General features: G+C 54.5%; 2 protein-coding genes across 2 annotated transcripts; both read right to left on the bottom strand.

Annotated features, from left to right (window-relative positions):
- Positions 1–2,858: 2,858 nt before the first annotated feature.
- Positions 2,859–11,450, bottom strand: PLK1 (polo like kinase 1). Its single transcript, XM_044981135.1, has 10 exons — positions 11,025–11,450; positions 10,305–10,473; positions 9,749–9,893; positions 8,624–8,717; positions 7,730–7,949; positions 6,660–6,818; positions 6,369–6,446; positions 5,281–5,435; positions 4,742–4,924; positions 2,859–4,271 (listed from the first exon to the last, which is right to left on the bottom strand). Exons 1-10 carry the CDS (start codon positions 11,433–11,435, stop codon positions 4,065–4,067), a joined length of 1,821 nt encoding a protein of 606 aa, XP_044837070.1. The 5' UTR covers positions 11,436–11,450; the 3' UTR covers positions 2,859–4,064.
- Positions 11,451–14,234: 2,784 nt separating this feature from the next.
- On the bottom strand, positions 14,235–16,518 carry LOC123344283 (GTP-binding protein Di-Ras2-like). Its single transcript, XM_044980323.1, has one exon. The coding sequence runs from the start codon at positions 16,499–16,501 to the stop codon at positions 15,875–15,877; it is 627 nt and encodes a 208-aa protein (XP_044836258.1). The 5' UTR covers positions 16,502–16,518; the 3' UTR covers positions 14,235–15,874.
- Between the last annotated feature and the right edge of the window lie 226 nt (positions 16,519–16,744).

Below are 16,744 nucleotides of genomic sequence, written 5' to 3'. Positions count from 1 at the left end.
CTCCACCACTGCAAACGGCGGTGGCGGAGTCGACCTTGGAGCCGCGGACTTCGATTCCGCGGCGTCTGGACGGGTGAGTAGTTCGAACTAGGGTACTTCGAATTCAGCTATGCTATTCACGTAGCTGAATTTGCGTACCCTAGTTTGACCCCCCTTCTTAGTGTGGACCTACCCTCAGATGGATGCCTGATGTCACATCTATGGAACCCCAAGTGATTGTTTTCCGTTTTATAGGGGATGCTGCTGTTCACGAGGAGCCCTTTGTATAGAGAGGGCCTCCTCATCTGTGTAGAGAGCCCGTCCCTTGGAGCGTAAGGTGTACCTGGCCTCCCCCACTCCCAGGGCCTTTAAGAATCTGGAGAAATGGCCACAGCTTCCAAATTCTTTGGTTGTGAGGATCCTTTTGTAGCTGCTCTGGCTGTAGCATCTGATCTGAAATCTCTTCACCATGGAGGCAGAATCTGACCCTTGCCCAAGAGAATATGGAGGTGGAGGTAGCATTTTTTCCTCCTTCTGGGACCCAATCAGTGAGCAAGTCTGGCCTGCCTGGAGGCAGAATTCTCTGCAGGACTGGGGTCTTGAGTGATGAATTACAAACTAGATGTTTCTAACTCCTTCTCAAGGGCCTGAGTCAAGAAATGGGGGAGGAGAGATTACTGGAGCCTTCCCACTAACAAGGCATGCTCCAGCCCTGCAAGGACAGAAAAATACCCCTTCAGCAGAGGTGGGATGTGGGCATCCTTGAGGTCAGACCTTCTATCCCCAGAGCCTGGGAGCAGGGTTTCACTCCACTGGGACGCAACCCTGGCTAGACTTCAACTCGCATGGTTTACACTGATCCCAACTGGAGCCAGTGTGGGAGGAAGAATTGATAATGGGTCTCTAAGCCCCTTCTGCATTCAGCAGCCTATAGATAACTCATGCCACTATTGCTGCTGGGTCTGGGGGGCCCAGGCCTGAATATTTCCTGCTAGCTCTGCTCCCCTGGGCAGTGCTTTCCTCTCTAGGGGCATGGGTTTTGTATGCTTTGATTTAGCTTTGTGGGTGTTGGGGGTCTGTTCCTTTGGTGACAATCAGTTTGTACCTGGTGTATATTCAGAACATTTTATATGGCAGAGATTATTTTATACAAAATGTTGTAAATAAAAATTGTTTTGAAAGTTTGGACTTGTTAAAATTGGGAAGAAACTCAGCACTGAGTGCTGGCTGAAAGCCCGGTGTAGGAGCTGCATTGCCAAATGAAAGGGCCAGGGACAGGTAATGAGGCCCCAAAATGTACATGTTCAGCCCTGCCAGAGTTGAGTCCTTTTGGCTCCTCAGTGACCCACACAACACTGCTCAGGCTAAATGACAGAACTGCCTTCTAAGAGTACTTGAGACCTGGGCCCAATCCAGGTAGCTATTGTCCTCTTGAGTGATTGACCAGATGATCAAAAATGGGGGGGAGGGTCCTGCTCTGGAAATTGTGATGGTTTGGGCAGAAAGTTTGTTCAATATTCAATGTTGGGCAAAAGCTGCAGCCTTGGAAGTGTCAGTGTGGTGCATCATGTTCCCATTCTCCTTCAGAGGTCAGGCTGCCTGGTTGGACTGCATCTCCCAAGATCCACCAAGCTCTCTGCTCTGGGAGAGGGGAGGCAGTGCATCATGGGAGATGTAGTCAGGCCAGGGAGCTCAGCCCATATGGGGGAACAAGGCACCATTTCCAAATTGAAATGTCTTTTTTCAGATCTGAAAAGTTTTGGATTTCTCAGAAAAGAGAGAGAAAAACAGCCATTTCTCACAACTATCTTCACTGAATTCTCCATTTGCCATCAAAACCTGTTTTGACAGGAAATTCTTTGACCAGCTGTAGGATTTGATAGTAATGAAGCAGTAGCACAGGAGGTAACAGGCACCTCTAAACCTTCTCACTGGGACAAGGCAGACTGACTGCTCCTGTTTTCAGGGCATGCACAGATTCCCTCTGGGCAGATTGGATTTTGGGGGTGGGGGAGTAGAACATTGCCCCTTTAAAAGACATCAGCAGAAGCTGTTGTCTCCTACTGGTGGGTTAATAACCCAGCTTTTCTGGCTCTGTGATGAAAGCAGTGAGATTTTTTTTGAACTGCAGGTTGATGCTGCCTGACAAGCTGAAGGCCTTGTGCTGGCATTGGGAGTTTCCATGGGCAACAGCTGGTATCACTTCCCCAGGCAGAACTCCCTCCACAGTGGAGGCTGTGCATGGCTGACCCAGCACTGCCTCCAGCAGTTATAGGAGATTCCTGTGCATGCAGGGAAATCGGTCTTCAAGGGGCAGCACCCAGCCCCTGCAGTACTGGTGCTGGGCTGTGCAGGGTTACAGCTAGCCCCAGCTGTAGGGGAGATTTCATATCCAGTTCAAGCTCTGAGGAGCACTGTCTCACTCTGCTGGGGGAGGCAGCTCCATGTTTTCTACACAGTTAGCTTGGAGGAACTGGAGGTAATGTGAGGTAGAGCAGTTCCTGCCCCCTGGGAAGAACTCCCCCAACCTTGTCTGTGGAGACAGCAGGAAGGGGTAGTGATCACCTCGTAGAGAGCTGCCCTACACAGGTTCTTCAGGGATGACCCTTCATCCTAAAGCCTGTACAGACCTTGCCCCTGAACAGCAGAGTTAAGCAAGGAAAAGACAAAACCTGTAACTCAGTTCCCCAAGGGAAGGGGGAGAGAAGAATTACTCAGGTTGGCCTCAAATGGGCAGAGGGGCTCCCTGCTGAGGTGCTGCCCTTCCCCCCCCCCCCCCCCCCCCGCAGAGCCCAATACTGCATCTTAATAGGGGAAGATCAAAACCCTCCCTACAGCTGTGGCACCAGGCAGGTGACGGTGAGTTCTTTGAGAGGTACCAGGGCCTTGTCCTACAGCTGAACAGGGGAGCTCCCGGAAGCCATGCTTTAGGCTACAGGCACAGCAAGAGCCAAAGCCAAGACTAGGAGGGCCCTTGTCCCTTCTAAAACCCACTGTGGGAGGAGGGGACAGATCATTTGTTACTCCTGCAACACAGCCACAAGCGGTGAGGCAGGGCCTCTTCCTGTTCTTATGGGGACAGACACCAGCAATACAACGGCCACCACACTGCCTAGCTCGAGGGCGAGATCTACCTCACTTACATGCCTGCCTGAGAACTAACTGCAGTCCTGGCCTTTCTTTCATATGCTGCAGGGTGCTTGTCTTGACCCCCCAGGACTGCTGCAGCAGGCAGGGGGAGCCCCCACAGGGGGAAGGAAGGCAGATGGCCCTTCACTAGCTTTGATCGGAGCAGGCAGGTGTGTGCGCAGACTGGATGGGCACTGCAGGCTAGAAAGCTCCCACCGCTGTGGGGAGAGCACATCACAGAATTACACAGCAGCTGCCTGGAAAAACAGGATTCTTTACAGGCTGCATTAACAGACCATGTGGAGGTGAGTCCACCGTACCTCCCAGGTTAGAGATGGAACAGCAGAGTGGGAAGACTTCCTTCTACTCCCTACTTCATAGGGTCGCCCCTGGGCCAGGCAAAGCCCTTCATCCAGAGGGGGCATTGCATGTGATGTGGGAGGGAGGGGGCTGCAGAGACCAAGCTTTAATCAAGTTACATAATATACAAGAGTTTAATTTGGTGCAGATTAGTTTCAATATTAAAAAGGCTGATTGCTCAGAGTCAGCATGTGAGCACATTAAATATCTTAGTCATTACGGGGGGGGGGGGGGGGGGAGGGAGCCCCAGAGCATCACAAACACAAATAACTTACAGAACTCTGCCCCACCCATGCTCTGTTCTCCAGAGGAGGCTGTGTCAAGGCCGTGGAACAAGGGCTGGGGGGATTTGACAGTTATTGAACATCTAGTTTTTCTAAAATCAACTTTCTAATGGGTGCTGAGGGGCCAGTCTGGCCATGGCATAAAGACACGTTTCCTCAGCAGCAGCCCCTCCTGTGGCTCTAATGCAGCTGGCAGCAGAGAGGTGGCCCAGCTGCTGGGAGGTCACAGTTTGACTGGAGAGCATTGCAGAGGCCGCTCCGTCCGAGGACGTAACAGTTTGGCACAGACACTGAGTCCATTACAGCTGGGTTCTAAGCAGAGGGTTTCATACGGGCCGAGCCAGACTTGGAGCTGAGCAGCTTCTCCACCATGGTGCGGGCGTAGCGTAGCCGGCTGGCCAGCTCCTTGCAACAGCCATGCTCCTCGATCAGGCTCAGCTTGTACGTGCGGAAGTCCCGTTTCTCATCGATGTAGGTGACCGCCGCCATCAAGGGGCACAGGATGATTTTAGTGTGGTCCTACAGAGAGAATGCACAGAGCTTGAGAGGTCCCTCGGCAGGCTGAGGCCACGGGGGCCCTCGGGCTATCCTAGGTGACCCGTTCCTCAGCAGCACATCCCGTGTGCACCCTCGCCAGTCTCTGCTGCCGTGGAGGAGCCGGACCAGGAAAGCACCTGCTGCACTTCGTTCTTTTAAAGGATTTCAGCAAGTGACAACAGAAAAGGGAGCCAGAACCACACAGGCTCCCTAGCAAACAGCGGCACTAAGGATTAATAAGGCACAATAGCAGTGCTAGGGAGTCTGGGTGGCTCAGGTATTGAGAAAGTGGCCTAAGGAGCCTTCCGGTCCTGGGTCAACTAGTCTGAAATCTGGCCTAAGTTGTGACCACTTGATAGCACCATCCTCTGCGTGTTACAAGGCCCCCAAAGTGGTTGGTGAGCTGCTGACACCAAAGGTTTGGCTCCTGCTACCACGCGAGCAGCTCTCACCTGGAAGAAGTTGATCTGCACGGTGCCGTTGCTCAGGTGCAGGATGATGGCACTGCGAGTCCGGAACCAGGTGCGGAGGTAGGGGAGGCGTGCCAGCTCATCCCCCTCCCGGGGCGTGATGTTGGCTCCAGCCTTTAGCAGGTGCTCACTCATGTAGTTCCGGAAGTATTTCAATAGTGTTATCTATAGAGACAGCTACACTGGTTAGCAGGATGAACGAGGCTGTGTGGGGAAGATCATACTTTCAAGGCAGTGTCTGCTTCCACAGCTGCATGGCCCAAGTGGGCCATTCAGCATTAGTTCCACTGTCCTCAGCAGTGAAACCTTATGAAGAGGTAGTGACCCAAGAGACGAACTCAGGACTTGCATCCTGACGTGGGGTGGGGGTGGGGGGGAAGCAAAGACGTAGCCCCTCTAGCCTAGATATGCTGATTATGTTTTGTCTGCTTAGATAGCCATTCAGACCCACAGTGTGGCAGGGGAAGGAGGAGGACACAGCTCCTAGCTGCTGTTAAATGTGCATCTCCAGAGTGACTGACCTTCTTAGTCAACGTCGAGGGGTAGGATCTCACAGTGAAGTAGGACTCGGTGTTGTTTTGCTCAATGTACTGTAGGCTGTCCCCATCGTTGTACATAATGAGACGGGTGGAGTCATTGAAGAGAACCCCAACGCTGTTATCACACAGTTGGTAGCCTGGTTGGAGAAGGGAATGCATTAGATCTCCCAACACTGAGTGTCTCCAGGCTTGGGATGCTATAAGCTGTAAGGGTGTCTTAGCAGAAGGCCCCCACTCTGGCTGACCCTGGTGCCTCTCAGCTGTCTAGAGCAGGGCCTCTCAACCTTTCCAGGCTGCTGTGCCCCTTTCAGGAGTCTGATTTGTCTTGAATACCCCAAGTTTCATCTCACTTAAACTACTGGCTTACAAAATCAGACAGAAGATTACAGAAGAGTCACAGCGCACTGTTACTGAAAGATTGGACTCATTTTTATCATGCAATTATAAAATAAATCAACTGGAATATCAATATTGTAACTTACATTTCAGTGTATAGTATACAGAACAGTATAAACAAAACTGTGTGAAATTTTAGTTTGTGCTGACTTCACTGGTGCTTTTTATTTGCCTAGTTTTACAACAGGCTACATACCCCTTGGAAAACCTTTGCATACCCCTGACTGGGAACCACTTGTCTAGAGCGCCTGTTCTCAAAGGACTATGTGGGGAAACCTCCCCTGCAAGAGTTAGTCATTTAACAAAAGAATACCAATGCCAATGCCGTCTCAGCTGGGTCTCAGCACCATGCCCCCCATCCCATCCAGCCATGTGTTCGCTGGGGCATAAGGTGTTCAGTGCCTGCCAGGATGCGGATCTGAAATCCTATGCTCTTTAGACTGTAAGGGGTTGTCAGAGGATGTTCATGGTTCCTTCGATCAGCTGAGTATTTTGTGCTGCTCTCAGGGATGGCAACATCTGAGGCACTGCACATTAACTGGTTAACAGGGTATAAAAACCAGCTACATCAGATGGATGATTTGCACCCTGGGCCCTTCGATCTCACCCCCCGGGAAGCTGGGGGAAGCGACTGAAGTGAACTCGGCTGCTGGCAATGCCAAGACGCTCCCTACCTAATCCGTACTTGTCCGAGTAGTCCACCCATTTACTAACCCAGAAGATGGGTATGCAAGCAGGATCCTCAGCCTCCTCTGCAACAGAAATGGAGTTTGTTAAATAATGTTTGTAAAGCAACATGTGAAACCCTCAGCCGACTTGCTGGGTGTAAGGGGGGGCCCGGGGAGGGGCAAGGAGCTCCTCCACCCACCCTTTGCTTTGGAGTTTTTAATCCAAGCACCTCGCAGCACTTGTAGGATCCCTGCTCAGCCGGCCTTGCTATCTGTCAGCCCATACCCGTAGCTCACCTTGTCTCACTACTGCCCTCTCCGAGGGTTTCGCTGCATTGGCCACGCTCAGCTGCTGTAACATGTCAGCTAGGTGGCAGTCGACAGGCTCTCCCAGCTCCTGCAGTGCTGCTTCGTCTTCCTTTTCATGGGCTTTATCTAAGGCAGGGCTGTCCAGGCCTGAGCCAGAGGAGAAGAGCAGCGCGACAGCTGTGTTAGTAGCACGAAGGCTAAAGCTGGCGGATAGTTTCAGGAGAAGTTAGATTTACCTTCAAACCCAGCTGTAGCAGTTTGCATGAAACCCACAGGACTGAAAGCAGACACCCATCTCTGCAATGGACAGAAGTTCTGCCAGCCTCATCCTGTTGATGAGCCGCCTGCTCCATTAGAGCAGCATTACCGCAACTAACGCTGACGACCTTGTCAGCGTCCATGCCTCATGGGAGGAGATGGTCTTACCCTGCTTGGGATACGAGCCACTTTCTCTAGTGGGCAGAGGCAGGAAGGAAGAGAATGGAGTTAAGAGCTGCCAGGGGGCACCATCTTTCCTTAGGGCATTAGCCTCCTGCGTGGTGGCAGAACACCTAGAGAATTAAACTGGCATAAGGCCTCAGCTTGGGTCAGGCGTCCCCAAGTTATTGCCAAAGGGGAAGAAGAGGATCCAGTTCTGCAGTGGCTGCCCCAGCGAGGCTAGAAGAGCAGTGAGGTGCCACCCTCTCTCACTGGCACTGCCCAGAGCCAGAGCACAACAGAGAAGCAGGGAGGGCGAGGAACAAGAGGCCCAACGTGCCCTGAGTATTGGGGCCAGGATGCTCCATTTGCAGTACGTTTAAGATATCCCTCTCTCCATGCTGGGGGAGAATCTGTCAGAAGAGCAGTGACTGCTCCTGCAAGGGGCACTGCTAGATTTCCAGGACAGCATCCCCACATGAGCTCACTAGCCATAACCGTATGTCACAGAGAGCCAAGCAGGGTTTTCATCTGTAATTTACTCTCCCAGTCTTCTCCCCCTCCCCACTGTAACCCAGGGCTCTCTTGTAATTGCCAGGCACTGTTAAAACCTACATCCCCGCCCCCTCCCCAAATCTTACCTTTGTTGAGAGCGGTAAGAGGTTTCCGTCCACTTGGGTCAAATCCACTGGGGGCAATTGAAAACCTAGGCGGGATGGTTAGACAGGTGGTGGGCAACCGGCTGGGGATGTAACCTGATGTGAAGAACTCATCATTCAACAGTTCGTCAATAGTAGGGCGGGTGGCAGGGTCAGATCTCAGCATCTTCTGGATGAGATTAGCAGCTACGGGGTTGATGTGCTGAAAGAGGGGACAGGCAGGGTTCATGAGTGAAGGCCAGGGGGATAAGCACAACCTAGCACTGGTGTGCACAATGGATAGGTCACAGACCCACAACTAGTGAGGCTCTCCTGCTCCAAGCAGAGGGTGTGCATGGCTGGGAGACCGGGACTTAAGCCTGGAGGAGTGGAGAAGGATTGGGGTTCTCAATGGTTATTTCAGTGAGAAAGCTCCTGGTGCAAGTAGGATGATTGCAGAAGGGCCTGACAGGCAGCAGCCGGGATGGGTTTGATACTCAGACCAGTTCTCCTCTGTGGCTGGACTCAGAATTTGAAGGAGTCCAATGGCAGGAAGGGAGTTCGAGCCACTTACGTGCCTACGATATCACCCAACAAAATATGGTAATGCATCTCCGTGCCAGTTTGGGGGGCTAGCTCCCCCTCCCTTCCCCTGGGAAGTTGGCCTTTCAAGTTAACACCCCTGCACTAAGGCCTAGAAAGGCTTAACACAAATGTATCTCCTTGTCACGTGTCTCCTCATCTGTACTCAGGATGCTGGAAGCCATTTCCATGGTTATGAGCAGGCACCAGGGAAGCAATTTGGATTCTGCACAGCTCTGTGATATCGGCTCTTTCATTAAGGTGACAAAGATCAGCCAGGAGGACAAACGCTCCCCTCTGCAACAGGCTCCATACCTTGGGGATGTTATACTCGTTCTTCTTAATTCGGATGTATGTTTCTTTTAGACAAGAGGTTTCAAAAGGTGGCTTCCCTACCAGGAGAGTGTACCTGTATATTTAAGATATAAAAGCCTGTCACAAGGAGGAGACAGCAAGATTTCCACAAGGTGTCTTTTGCAGCGGGGGGAATCACCACACACCCAGGAGATGAAGGGCAGCAGACAATTGTATTTGAAATGCCAGTTCGATTTCCAGTTCCCTGCTCCCTAAGGGAGGAGACTGGAACCTGGTACCCTCTGGAGAGAGTTCCAGCTAGAGAGAGAAGCTTCAAAATAACCTGCCCTACAACAGGAAGTTAGCCTGCAAATGCAATGGGTGCACATGCAGGCGGGTGCACACACAACAGCTGGCAGGTCAAGGTAAGCAAAAAAATTGCAGTGATGGTCAGATCTGAGGAATTTTCTGGAGATAGTCAAACCCCAGTTACACAGCAAACAAGCCATGAAGGAAGCAGAGACTCATTACCCATCTCCACCCCTTGATTACTACCTTTATGGGAGTAGTCCTGCCAGGGCAGCCGAATTTTCAAACCATTAATTTTAAATTGTAACATTTAACACCCAGAGAACAGCACACAGCTGGGTCTCAGGGTCGTTAGAGCCTCAGTGTAAAAATCTGATCAACCTAGCTACTTCACTCAGGGCTGTGAAAAATATCATGCCCAAGTGCTGTGGTTTAGACACAACTAGGTCAGTGGAAGACTTCTTCCATAGATGTAGCAAATGCTCTCTCCTCCAAGAGGTGGATTACTCCATCGACGGAAAAACCCTTCAGTCGATGTAGAAAGCATCTGCACTGTAACACCACAGCAGCTCAGCTGCAATGCCTTAGCTGGTGTCACACAGATGTACCTTTAGTCTGCACTTAACCAGGTCCTGGCTTGGAACTGGCCATCTTTGTTTTATGGTGTCTCCTTTAAGAAAAAGGCTCCTTACAATCTAAGATTAACTTGAAACCTGGAACCAATCGCAGTCTAGTTCACTGAGCTGGCTCATCTGGGCAGCCTTAAGCCCATTACATGCTGAAGGCCCAAGGTTAAGGGCACAAACACAAACTGAAGATTTGTCATAAAAAACTTACATAATGCAGCCGATGGACCAAATGTCCACTTCAAAGCTGTGTCCCTTCTTGCCCAGCACTTCAGGAGCGATATAGTTTGGTGTCCCACACAGGGTCTTCTTACGCTCACCATCATATTCTACTTTGGTTGCCAAGCCAAAGTCACCTTGAAAGAACGTTTGTGCCGGTCAGGGTTACGCACCAGGAAGACAAGACTTGTTTCCTTAGCTCAGCAGTTGACAGTCAGTGGTCGCAGACCTCGCTGCTGAGCCACAAGTGGCAGAATTACAGGCAACATCTTCCAAATATTGAGTCTTAAACAGCCCAAGAGAGGCTGGTTTCAGGGTAGCCCGCCCAGAAAGGGGGAAGTATTCTGACATAAGTTAAGAAGCTATCATGTGGTTTTGTGGTAGCAGAGCATCCTGCTCTCTCTCCTGTCCTTTCTACAAGCGAGCACTCAAGGGATCTTTGCAGCAAGAGACTAAGGGAAGGGGTCCCTGGGCTGTGACAGATTCCTGGACATGCTTCTCCCCTCCACAGGCACGTGGACAGGGATGTGCCCTGCAGGTGTCCATACCTATTTTCACCTCCATGTCATCGTTGAGGAAGAGGTTGCCCAGCTTGAGGTCCCTGTGAATGACCCGGTTGCCGTGCAGATACTGGCAGCCCAGGATTGTTTGCCGCAGGTAGTACCGCGCTTCGGGCTCCGTCAACGCTTTCCTCCGCTTATGCAGCTCCAACAGGGACTGGGGGCCAGGAGAGAAGCAGGGTTATGAGCACCCCCCAGCTGAGAGCCAGTTAGCGGCCCCCTTCCCACCCCATCCCATGGGTGTCCCAGGTGAGACAGCCCAACCCACCCTCCTGAAAACCAGGTATCCTCAGCCCTGGGGCCAGGCTCAGCCCTGGGGCCAGGCCCTACCCATCCTGCCTCCCTCACCGTTCTGCCCGCGGTGCCGCGACTGGGGACCCTCCCCGCGGGCATCAGCCCGCCCCAGCTCCGCTGAGAGGAGCTGCCAGGGGGAGGTCGAGGAGGGCCCGTCCCCGCGCGCTGCTGCTGGCCCTTTAAGGCGCGTGGAACGCTCGGACGCGGTGGAACGCGGAGCCCGTTCCAGGGTTCCGGCCGTGGCGCCGCCCCCGCTCCCGCGGTCCCCGGCCTCGGCCCTGCACCCCCAGCCCGGCTGCCCGCCCCGGCCCCGCGCATCCCAACGGCGGCCCCTAGAGCCAACGTCCCCCGGCCCGGCCCGGCCCCAGGCGAGCGCTCGCGGAGTCGGGGCCCGGCCCCGCGCCCCCCGCTCACCCTGCGGCGGCAGAGCTCCAGCACCACGAAGACGAAGTCGCTGTCCTCGAAGAAGCCCTGGAAGCCGACCACGTGGCGGTGCGCCAGGCTGCGGTGGATGGAGATCTCCATGGACATCTTCTCCTTCTGGTGCGGCTTCACCAGCAGCGACTTGGGCACGATCTTGCCCGCGAACACCTCCTGCGCCTCCAGCTCCGTGATCTCGTAGCACTTGGCGAAGCCGCCCTTGCCCAGGAAGCGCCCGCGCATGTAGCTGCGGCGGGTGCGCGGGTCCACCAGCACCTTGGGGATCTCCTTGGCGGCCGCCGCCCCGGCCCCGGCCCCGGCCCCGGCCGCCTTCCCGGGCTCCGCCGCCCCCGCCGGCTTCGCCGCCTTCCCGGCCCCGGCCCCGGCCGCCGCTGCCGCGCTCATGATCCCGCCCCTGCCCGCGGCTCCCGACCCCGGCCCGGCCCCGCGCTGACCTCGCCCCGCTGCTGCTCCGCGCCCCGCCGCTCTCGCCGCCGCCGCCGCCGGCCGCTCCGACACTGTAACAATTTCAAACCTCGAGCCGGAGCGTTACGAGCCCCCAGCGCGCTCCCCATTGGTTGCTAGGATTTAAAATCCAAGCCGCCCGCCGCTAGGCACCATGGGAACGCCCCTCCCGCCCGGTTTAAAGGGACAGGCGCGCCGCGAGCTGGCAGCCGCCGGCAGAGCGCCCGGTCTGCCCCCGCAACGCCCCCCCCCCGCGGGAAGCAGCGCTCCTGCCCCCAGCTGTGAGCCAGCCGCCCGCCCGCCCGCGGATGTGCAGCTCCAGCCGCAGCCCCCCTCTCCCCAGATGTGCCGGCATAGCCCCAGCCACCTTCTCCCCAGATGTGCCGGTGCCGCTGTGATCCAGCCACCCTCCCCCAGATGTGCAGCTGTGATTCAGCCACCCTCCCCCAGATGAGCAGCTCTAGCCCCTACCACCCTCCCCCCAGATGCAAAGCTATGAGATCAGCCCTCCCTTCCCCCCTCACACTTTCACCGCTTCCCTCTACAGGGTTGCAGGAGCCTAGTCACAGGCTTTGGGCTCACTGAGGATGTGCTTCCTGCCGAGTAGGAGCTAGTGGCTCCCCTGCCCTCTCACTGAGGCACTTTTGTGGTGTACAAATCGCTAGGGGGGAAGAAGCACGTTTTCTGTTTCAGTCATAGGTTCCTCAAGCTTTCCAGGCCTTACAGGGGAACAGACCTCTCCCAGTAAATCGTGTCCCTAACTTTTATTTCCCCTTGCCTAGTGAACTTATCCAAACCTTGCTACTTAAGGACCATTGAAAAGGCTCCTGCACTGAAGGCAATTTTCTCTAAGAGTGAGGAGACCAATTAAAACATAGATTCTATCTGTGGAGATTCAATTAGTGTAATGACCCAACCATTACACTAATTGAATCTATTTCCCTATGTTAAGTTCTCCTCACACCTTCTATGGGCCATCTTACTTATCACTTCAAAAAGTTTTTTTTTCCTCCTGCTAACAATAGCTCATCTCAATTGATTAGACTCTGCCTGTTGGTATGCATACTTCCACCTTTTCATGTTCTCTGTATGTATAAATATCTCCTGTCTGTGTGTTCCATTCTATGCATCCGAAGAAGTGAGCTGCAGCTCACGAAAGCTCATGCTAAAATAAATTTGTTAGTCTTTAAGGTGCCACAACTACTCCTGTTCTTTAAACACAACAATGAAATGCTACCTTAGTAAATATCCATTTAACTAATGTGGTCTAGACCATGCTAGAAATTGACTGTTCCACAGCTCAGACCTGGCTTCAAGTACATTTAGGTTGGGTACTTTTGTTTTTGATCATATTACACACACACAAGCTATGAAACAAACCCAGGAATAATATTGCAGTGTAAGCAATCACTTCTTTTCAGTCTGCAGTTGGATGCTTAACGATAGGCACAGTTTTGAAAATGGCCTTATTGCAAAGTATATTTGAATTCTGCAACTTACTCACAACTGAGTTTTTTGATGCAACGTGTCCCCCTCCCTCTTTTCTTTAAAGTATGGGGTAGTGGCGGCTGTTGAAAGTGGGGAACTGGTTTTGGTGGATGAAATAATCTGATCTGGTGCAGCAAAATCTATTAGTTTCCTCAAAGAAGAACAGGAGTACTTGTGGCACCTTAGAGACTAAAATTTATTTGAGCCTAAGCTTTTGTAGGCTACAGCCCACTTCAATCAGATGCATAGAATGGAAGATTAGTAAGATCTATACACCTACAGAGAACAGGAAAAGGTAGAAGTAGCCATACCAACTGTAAGAGGCTAATTAATTAAGATGAGCTATTATCAGCAAGAGAAAGAAAATAAAAAACAAACATTTTTGTAGTGCTAAGGTGTCACCAGTACTCCTGTTCTTTTTGCAGACACAGACTAACATGGCTGCTACTCTGAAACCTATTAATTTCCTGTTTGTTATTTGAGTTAACATTAAAGACCAAAATTTAATACATCTTGTAATGAATTTACAGCAGTTAAGTCTAAGTCTTCATTTGTGCAAGCTGAAGCTTGGAAACATTCTTTCCAGTAAGACTGATATGAACATAAGTTTGCTTGCTCAGTCTCCATATTTGAGAGCTGTTTTTTATCTTGCATCAGTTTGTGCAGTTAGCAGAGGCCTTTCCCCCATAAGAATGACATTTGGGATGGAATGGTGCCAAAGGGAAATTAAACAAATTCTTAACCAAACCCCCTACATGCAACCCTATTCCAAACAGAGATTTTATCCCAAATGATAGAGTTGCCAGCACTTCACTTCTGTGGAAGATGTTCACATAACTATAGTGACAGCCAGCCATATAAAGCCCTAAAATAGATAGGAGCAATCTGTTACAAGAAGGCCAGACTCACCCTTCACAGTGGCATGGGCTCTGAATAAGGATCTATGTAACTGAGCTCTGTACTGTTGCTGCTGCCCAGGCAGAGGAGTAGGTACTAATGGGCAGTGGAGTTTGGATTATGAGACAGTTTTACATTCCTAAAATCTTGGGCCTAGAATCATGAATTAGAGCTCGTACAACTTAGATCGGGGGCAGCAGCTACTACAGCAGATGAAGAGTATGAGAAGCAGGGAGCTAGAGAACAGCACTCCTAGGGCTCGCGGGCCCTTGCTAACAGGGATCTGCCTTCCCAACCAGTTGGCGACACTTTAAAGGACCAAGGCACTAGAGACACACACACTTGTTCCACACAATGATTTATTACAGGAAGCCAGAGTTGTCATGTAACACCAAAAAACAAGTAGCTTAACATATGCACATTACAGTGCAATTCCTGGAGCAGTGTTTTGGAGGGGGCAGCGTTCTACAATATGCCCCCTGCCCCCCCCCCTTCATTTCCTCACCTTTTCACACACTCCCACCACAGCTGGCTAGATTTCTAGGCAGCTGGTAGTCCAGCAAGAGGGTGTCCTAGGGAGCAGTGCCAACCAAGGCTGCCGTCTCCCATGAGCCATGGCAGGTAGCAAGGGGTAGAGCGACCCAGCCCGATTGTAGCACTTCCCCTGCCCGAACCCTGCTAAGGGCTGCTCCCCTGGAGTAAGAGGCGCTAGAGGCCAAGGCGCCTTCATTCCATCCTTGCGTCTCCTTCAGTCTGACTCAGGAGATGCAGCGCTCTGGGAGCAGCAGCTGGAAAACACATTTGGCCTCTCAGGCAGAGGAGCTGCTCCCTCTGCAGTGCCTAGTTTGTGTCAGGGCTGAGCCCCAGCCAGCCCCTCTGGGCCAGGCAGTGCAGAGCCCCCGGCCGGCCCCTTGCTGCATTAGTTATGCATGTAAACAAATGGCGTGAGCCCCAGCAGCTCCTTCATGACACATTAAGCACTGCCCCTCCCTCGCTGGTAGCTCAAGCCAGCTTCAGAGCCGGTACTGACCAGACCCCTCCAAGGAAGGGGGGGGGGCTGTGCCTTTGTCCTTATGCGAGGAGGTGGGTGGTGGGGCTGATGCAGGGCAAGAGGGAGCAGCTGGGCTGCTCTATTTTGATATTAGAAATTCAGCTGCCCTCAGCTGACATAAGAGGTGACCCAGGGGAACAAAGTCAGGCTCCTGGCAGCTGCAGCCTGTGCAGGGAAGGGATTTTGACCCAGCTCTGGTTTAAGGGGCCTTGTAACCTCAGTGACTGAGAAGGTTGTTGGAGAAGGTCAGGCTTCGGCAGAGAGGAGACCTGGCCTGCAGTGGGGGGTGAGACCCCCAGCAGCATCCCCAGAGGTCAGGCACAAGCTCAGGGGAGGCAGGGAGCTTCTCCTGCCCCCAGAACCCAGCAAAGGGGGAGGAAGCCACAGCTCCCACACTCTCCCCAGGCTGGTTGCTGGGCTCTGCCACCTTGCTCCCGAAGCTCTTTGGCTCAGCCAGGCTGAGTGTCTCCATGGCCAGAGCACCCAGCACCAGGTGCCTGCTGCTGCAGGCAGGGAGAGGCAAGCAGGGACCGGCAGGCAGGGGTACATGGGGAGCAGAGTCCGCTCCCCGCACTAGGCCAGTGATTCTCACCCTTTTGCACTGATGGCCCCTTTCACCCAGCAAGCCTCTGAGTGCCCCGCCCCCTTATGAATTACCAACACTCGTGTATCTATTTAACACCATTACACATGCGGGGGGCAAAGCGGGGTTTGGGGTGGAGGCTGACAGCTCGCGACCCCCCCCCCCATGACCTCAGGACCCCCGAGGAGTCCCGACCCCCCCTGTCTGAGAGCCCCTGACCCAGGGGAACAATCGGACCAGGCGCGCCCTGCAGGCGGCCCCGGCCCGGCCCCCTCCAGCTGCCGGGGGACCCCTCTCCCGCCCGGCACGGGGGCCCGCTGGCCGCGGCGCCCCGGGGTCCGCGCTCAGCCCCGCCGGGCCCTAGCAGACCGCGCAGCCGTGGCTCTTGGCGCTCCGGCGGGGCGGCTCCTTGGAGCAGGTCTGGGGCCGGCGGCGCTGCAGGGCCGGGCTGAGCCGCCCGGGCAGGTTGACCTGGCTCAGCAGCTCCTGGAAGAGGCCGACCACGTTGCGTCCCTGCTTGGCCGACGCCTCCAGGCAGGTGCAGCCCCAGTCCCGCTGCGCTGCGGCGACGCGCGGGTCCGGCTCGCCCGGCGCCAGGTCGCTCTTGTTCCCCACCACCACGACGGGCACCGCGCCCCGCTTGGCCTCCAGGATCTCGTCCCGCAGCCGCTGCAGCTCGGCGAAGGAGTCGGGCTCCTGCAGCGAGTAGACCAGGGCGAAGGCGTCGGCGCGGGCGATGCAGAGGCGCCGCATGGCCGGGAAGCTGTAGCTGCCGCTCGTGTCCAGGATCTCCAGGCGGAGGCGCAGCCCGGAGCCCGCCCCCAGCTCCAGCTCCAGCTCCAGCCGGTGCAGCTCCTCCACCGTGCGCCGGTGCCGCGCCTCGAACGAGTCCTGCAGGAAGCGGCGGATCAGCGCCGTCTTGCCCACGCCCGCCGCCCCGAAGAACGCGAGGCGCACGCGGGCCTCGGGCGCGGGACACAGCGCCATGCGGCCGGGCAGCGGCTGGCTCCTCCCGGGACAGGGTCCGGCTCCGCTCGGTCCCTGCCGGGAGCCGCCCGCGCCCGCCGCTTTATCGCCGCCCGCCCGCCCGCGGCTCCCGCCGGCAGCCAATCCGCCCGCAGGGGCGGCGCTCGGCTCGGGCGGGGACAGTCCCTGCGGGCCGCCCCCGGGGTAGGGCCCGCTCCGGCCCCGCGGCAGGGCCAATGGGGGCGGCACGGGGGGGCACAGGGT

This window comes from Mauremys mutica, chromosome 11 (genome assembly GCF_020497125.1).
Source record: "Mauremys mutica isolate MM-2020 ecotype Southern chromosome 11, ASM2049712v1, whole genome shotgun sequence".
Classification (NCBI taxonomy): domain Eukaryota; kingdom Metazoa; phylum Chordata; order Testudines; family Geoemydidae; genus Mauremys; species Mauremys mutica.
This window is presented reverse-complemented; position numbering and strand designations above follow the sequence as displayed.

What these genes read in the sequence shown, in the direction of transcription:
- LOC123344283 (XM_044980323.1), bottom strand. Translation starts at nt 16,501, where the DNA reads ATGGCGCTGTGTCCCGCGCCCGAGGCCCGCGTGCGCCTCGCGTTCTTC.
- PLK1 (XM_044981135.1), bottom strand. Translation starts at nt 11,435, where the DNA reads ATGAGCGCGGCAGCGGCGGCCGGGGCCGGGGCCGGGAAGGCGGCGAAG. An exon ending in TCTTACCGCTCTCAACAAAG is followed by an intron (nt 6,819 to 7,729) that starts GTAAGATTTGGG and finishes CCTCTGGCTCAG; the next exon opens with GCCTGGACAGCCCTGCCTTA. An exon ending in TGCAGATCAACTTCTTCCAG is followed by an intron (nt 4,272 to 4,741) that starts GTGAGAGCTGCT and finishes TTCTCTCTGTAG; the next exon opens with GACCACACTAAAATCATCCT.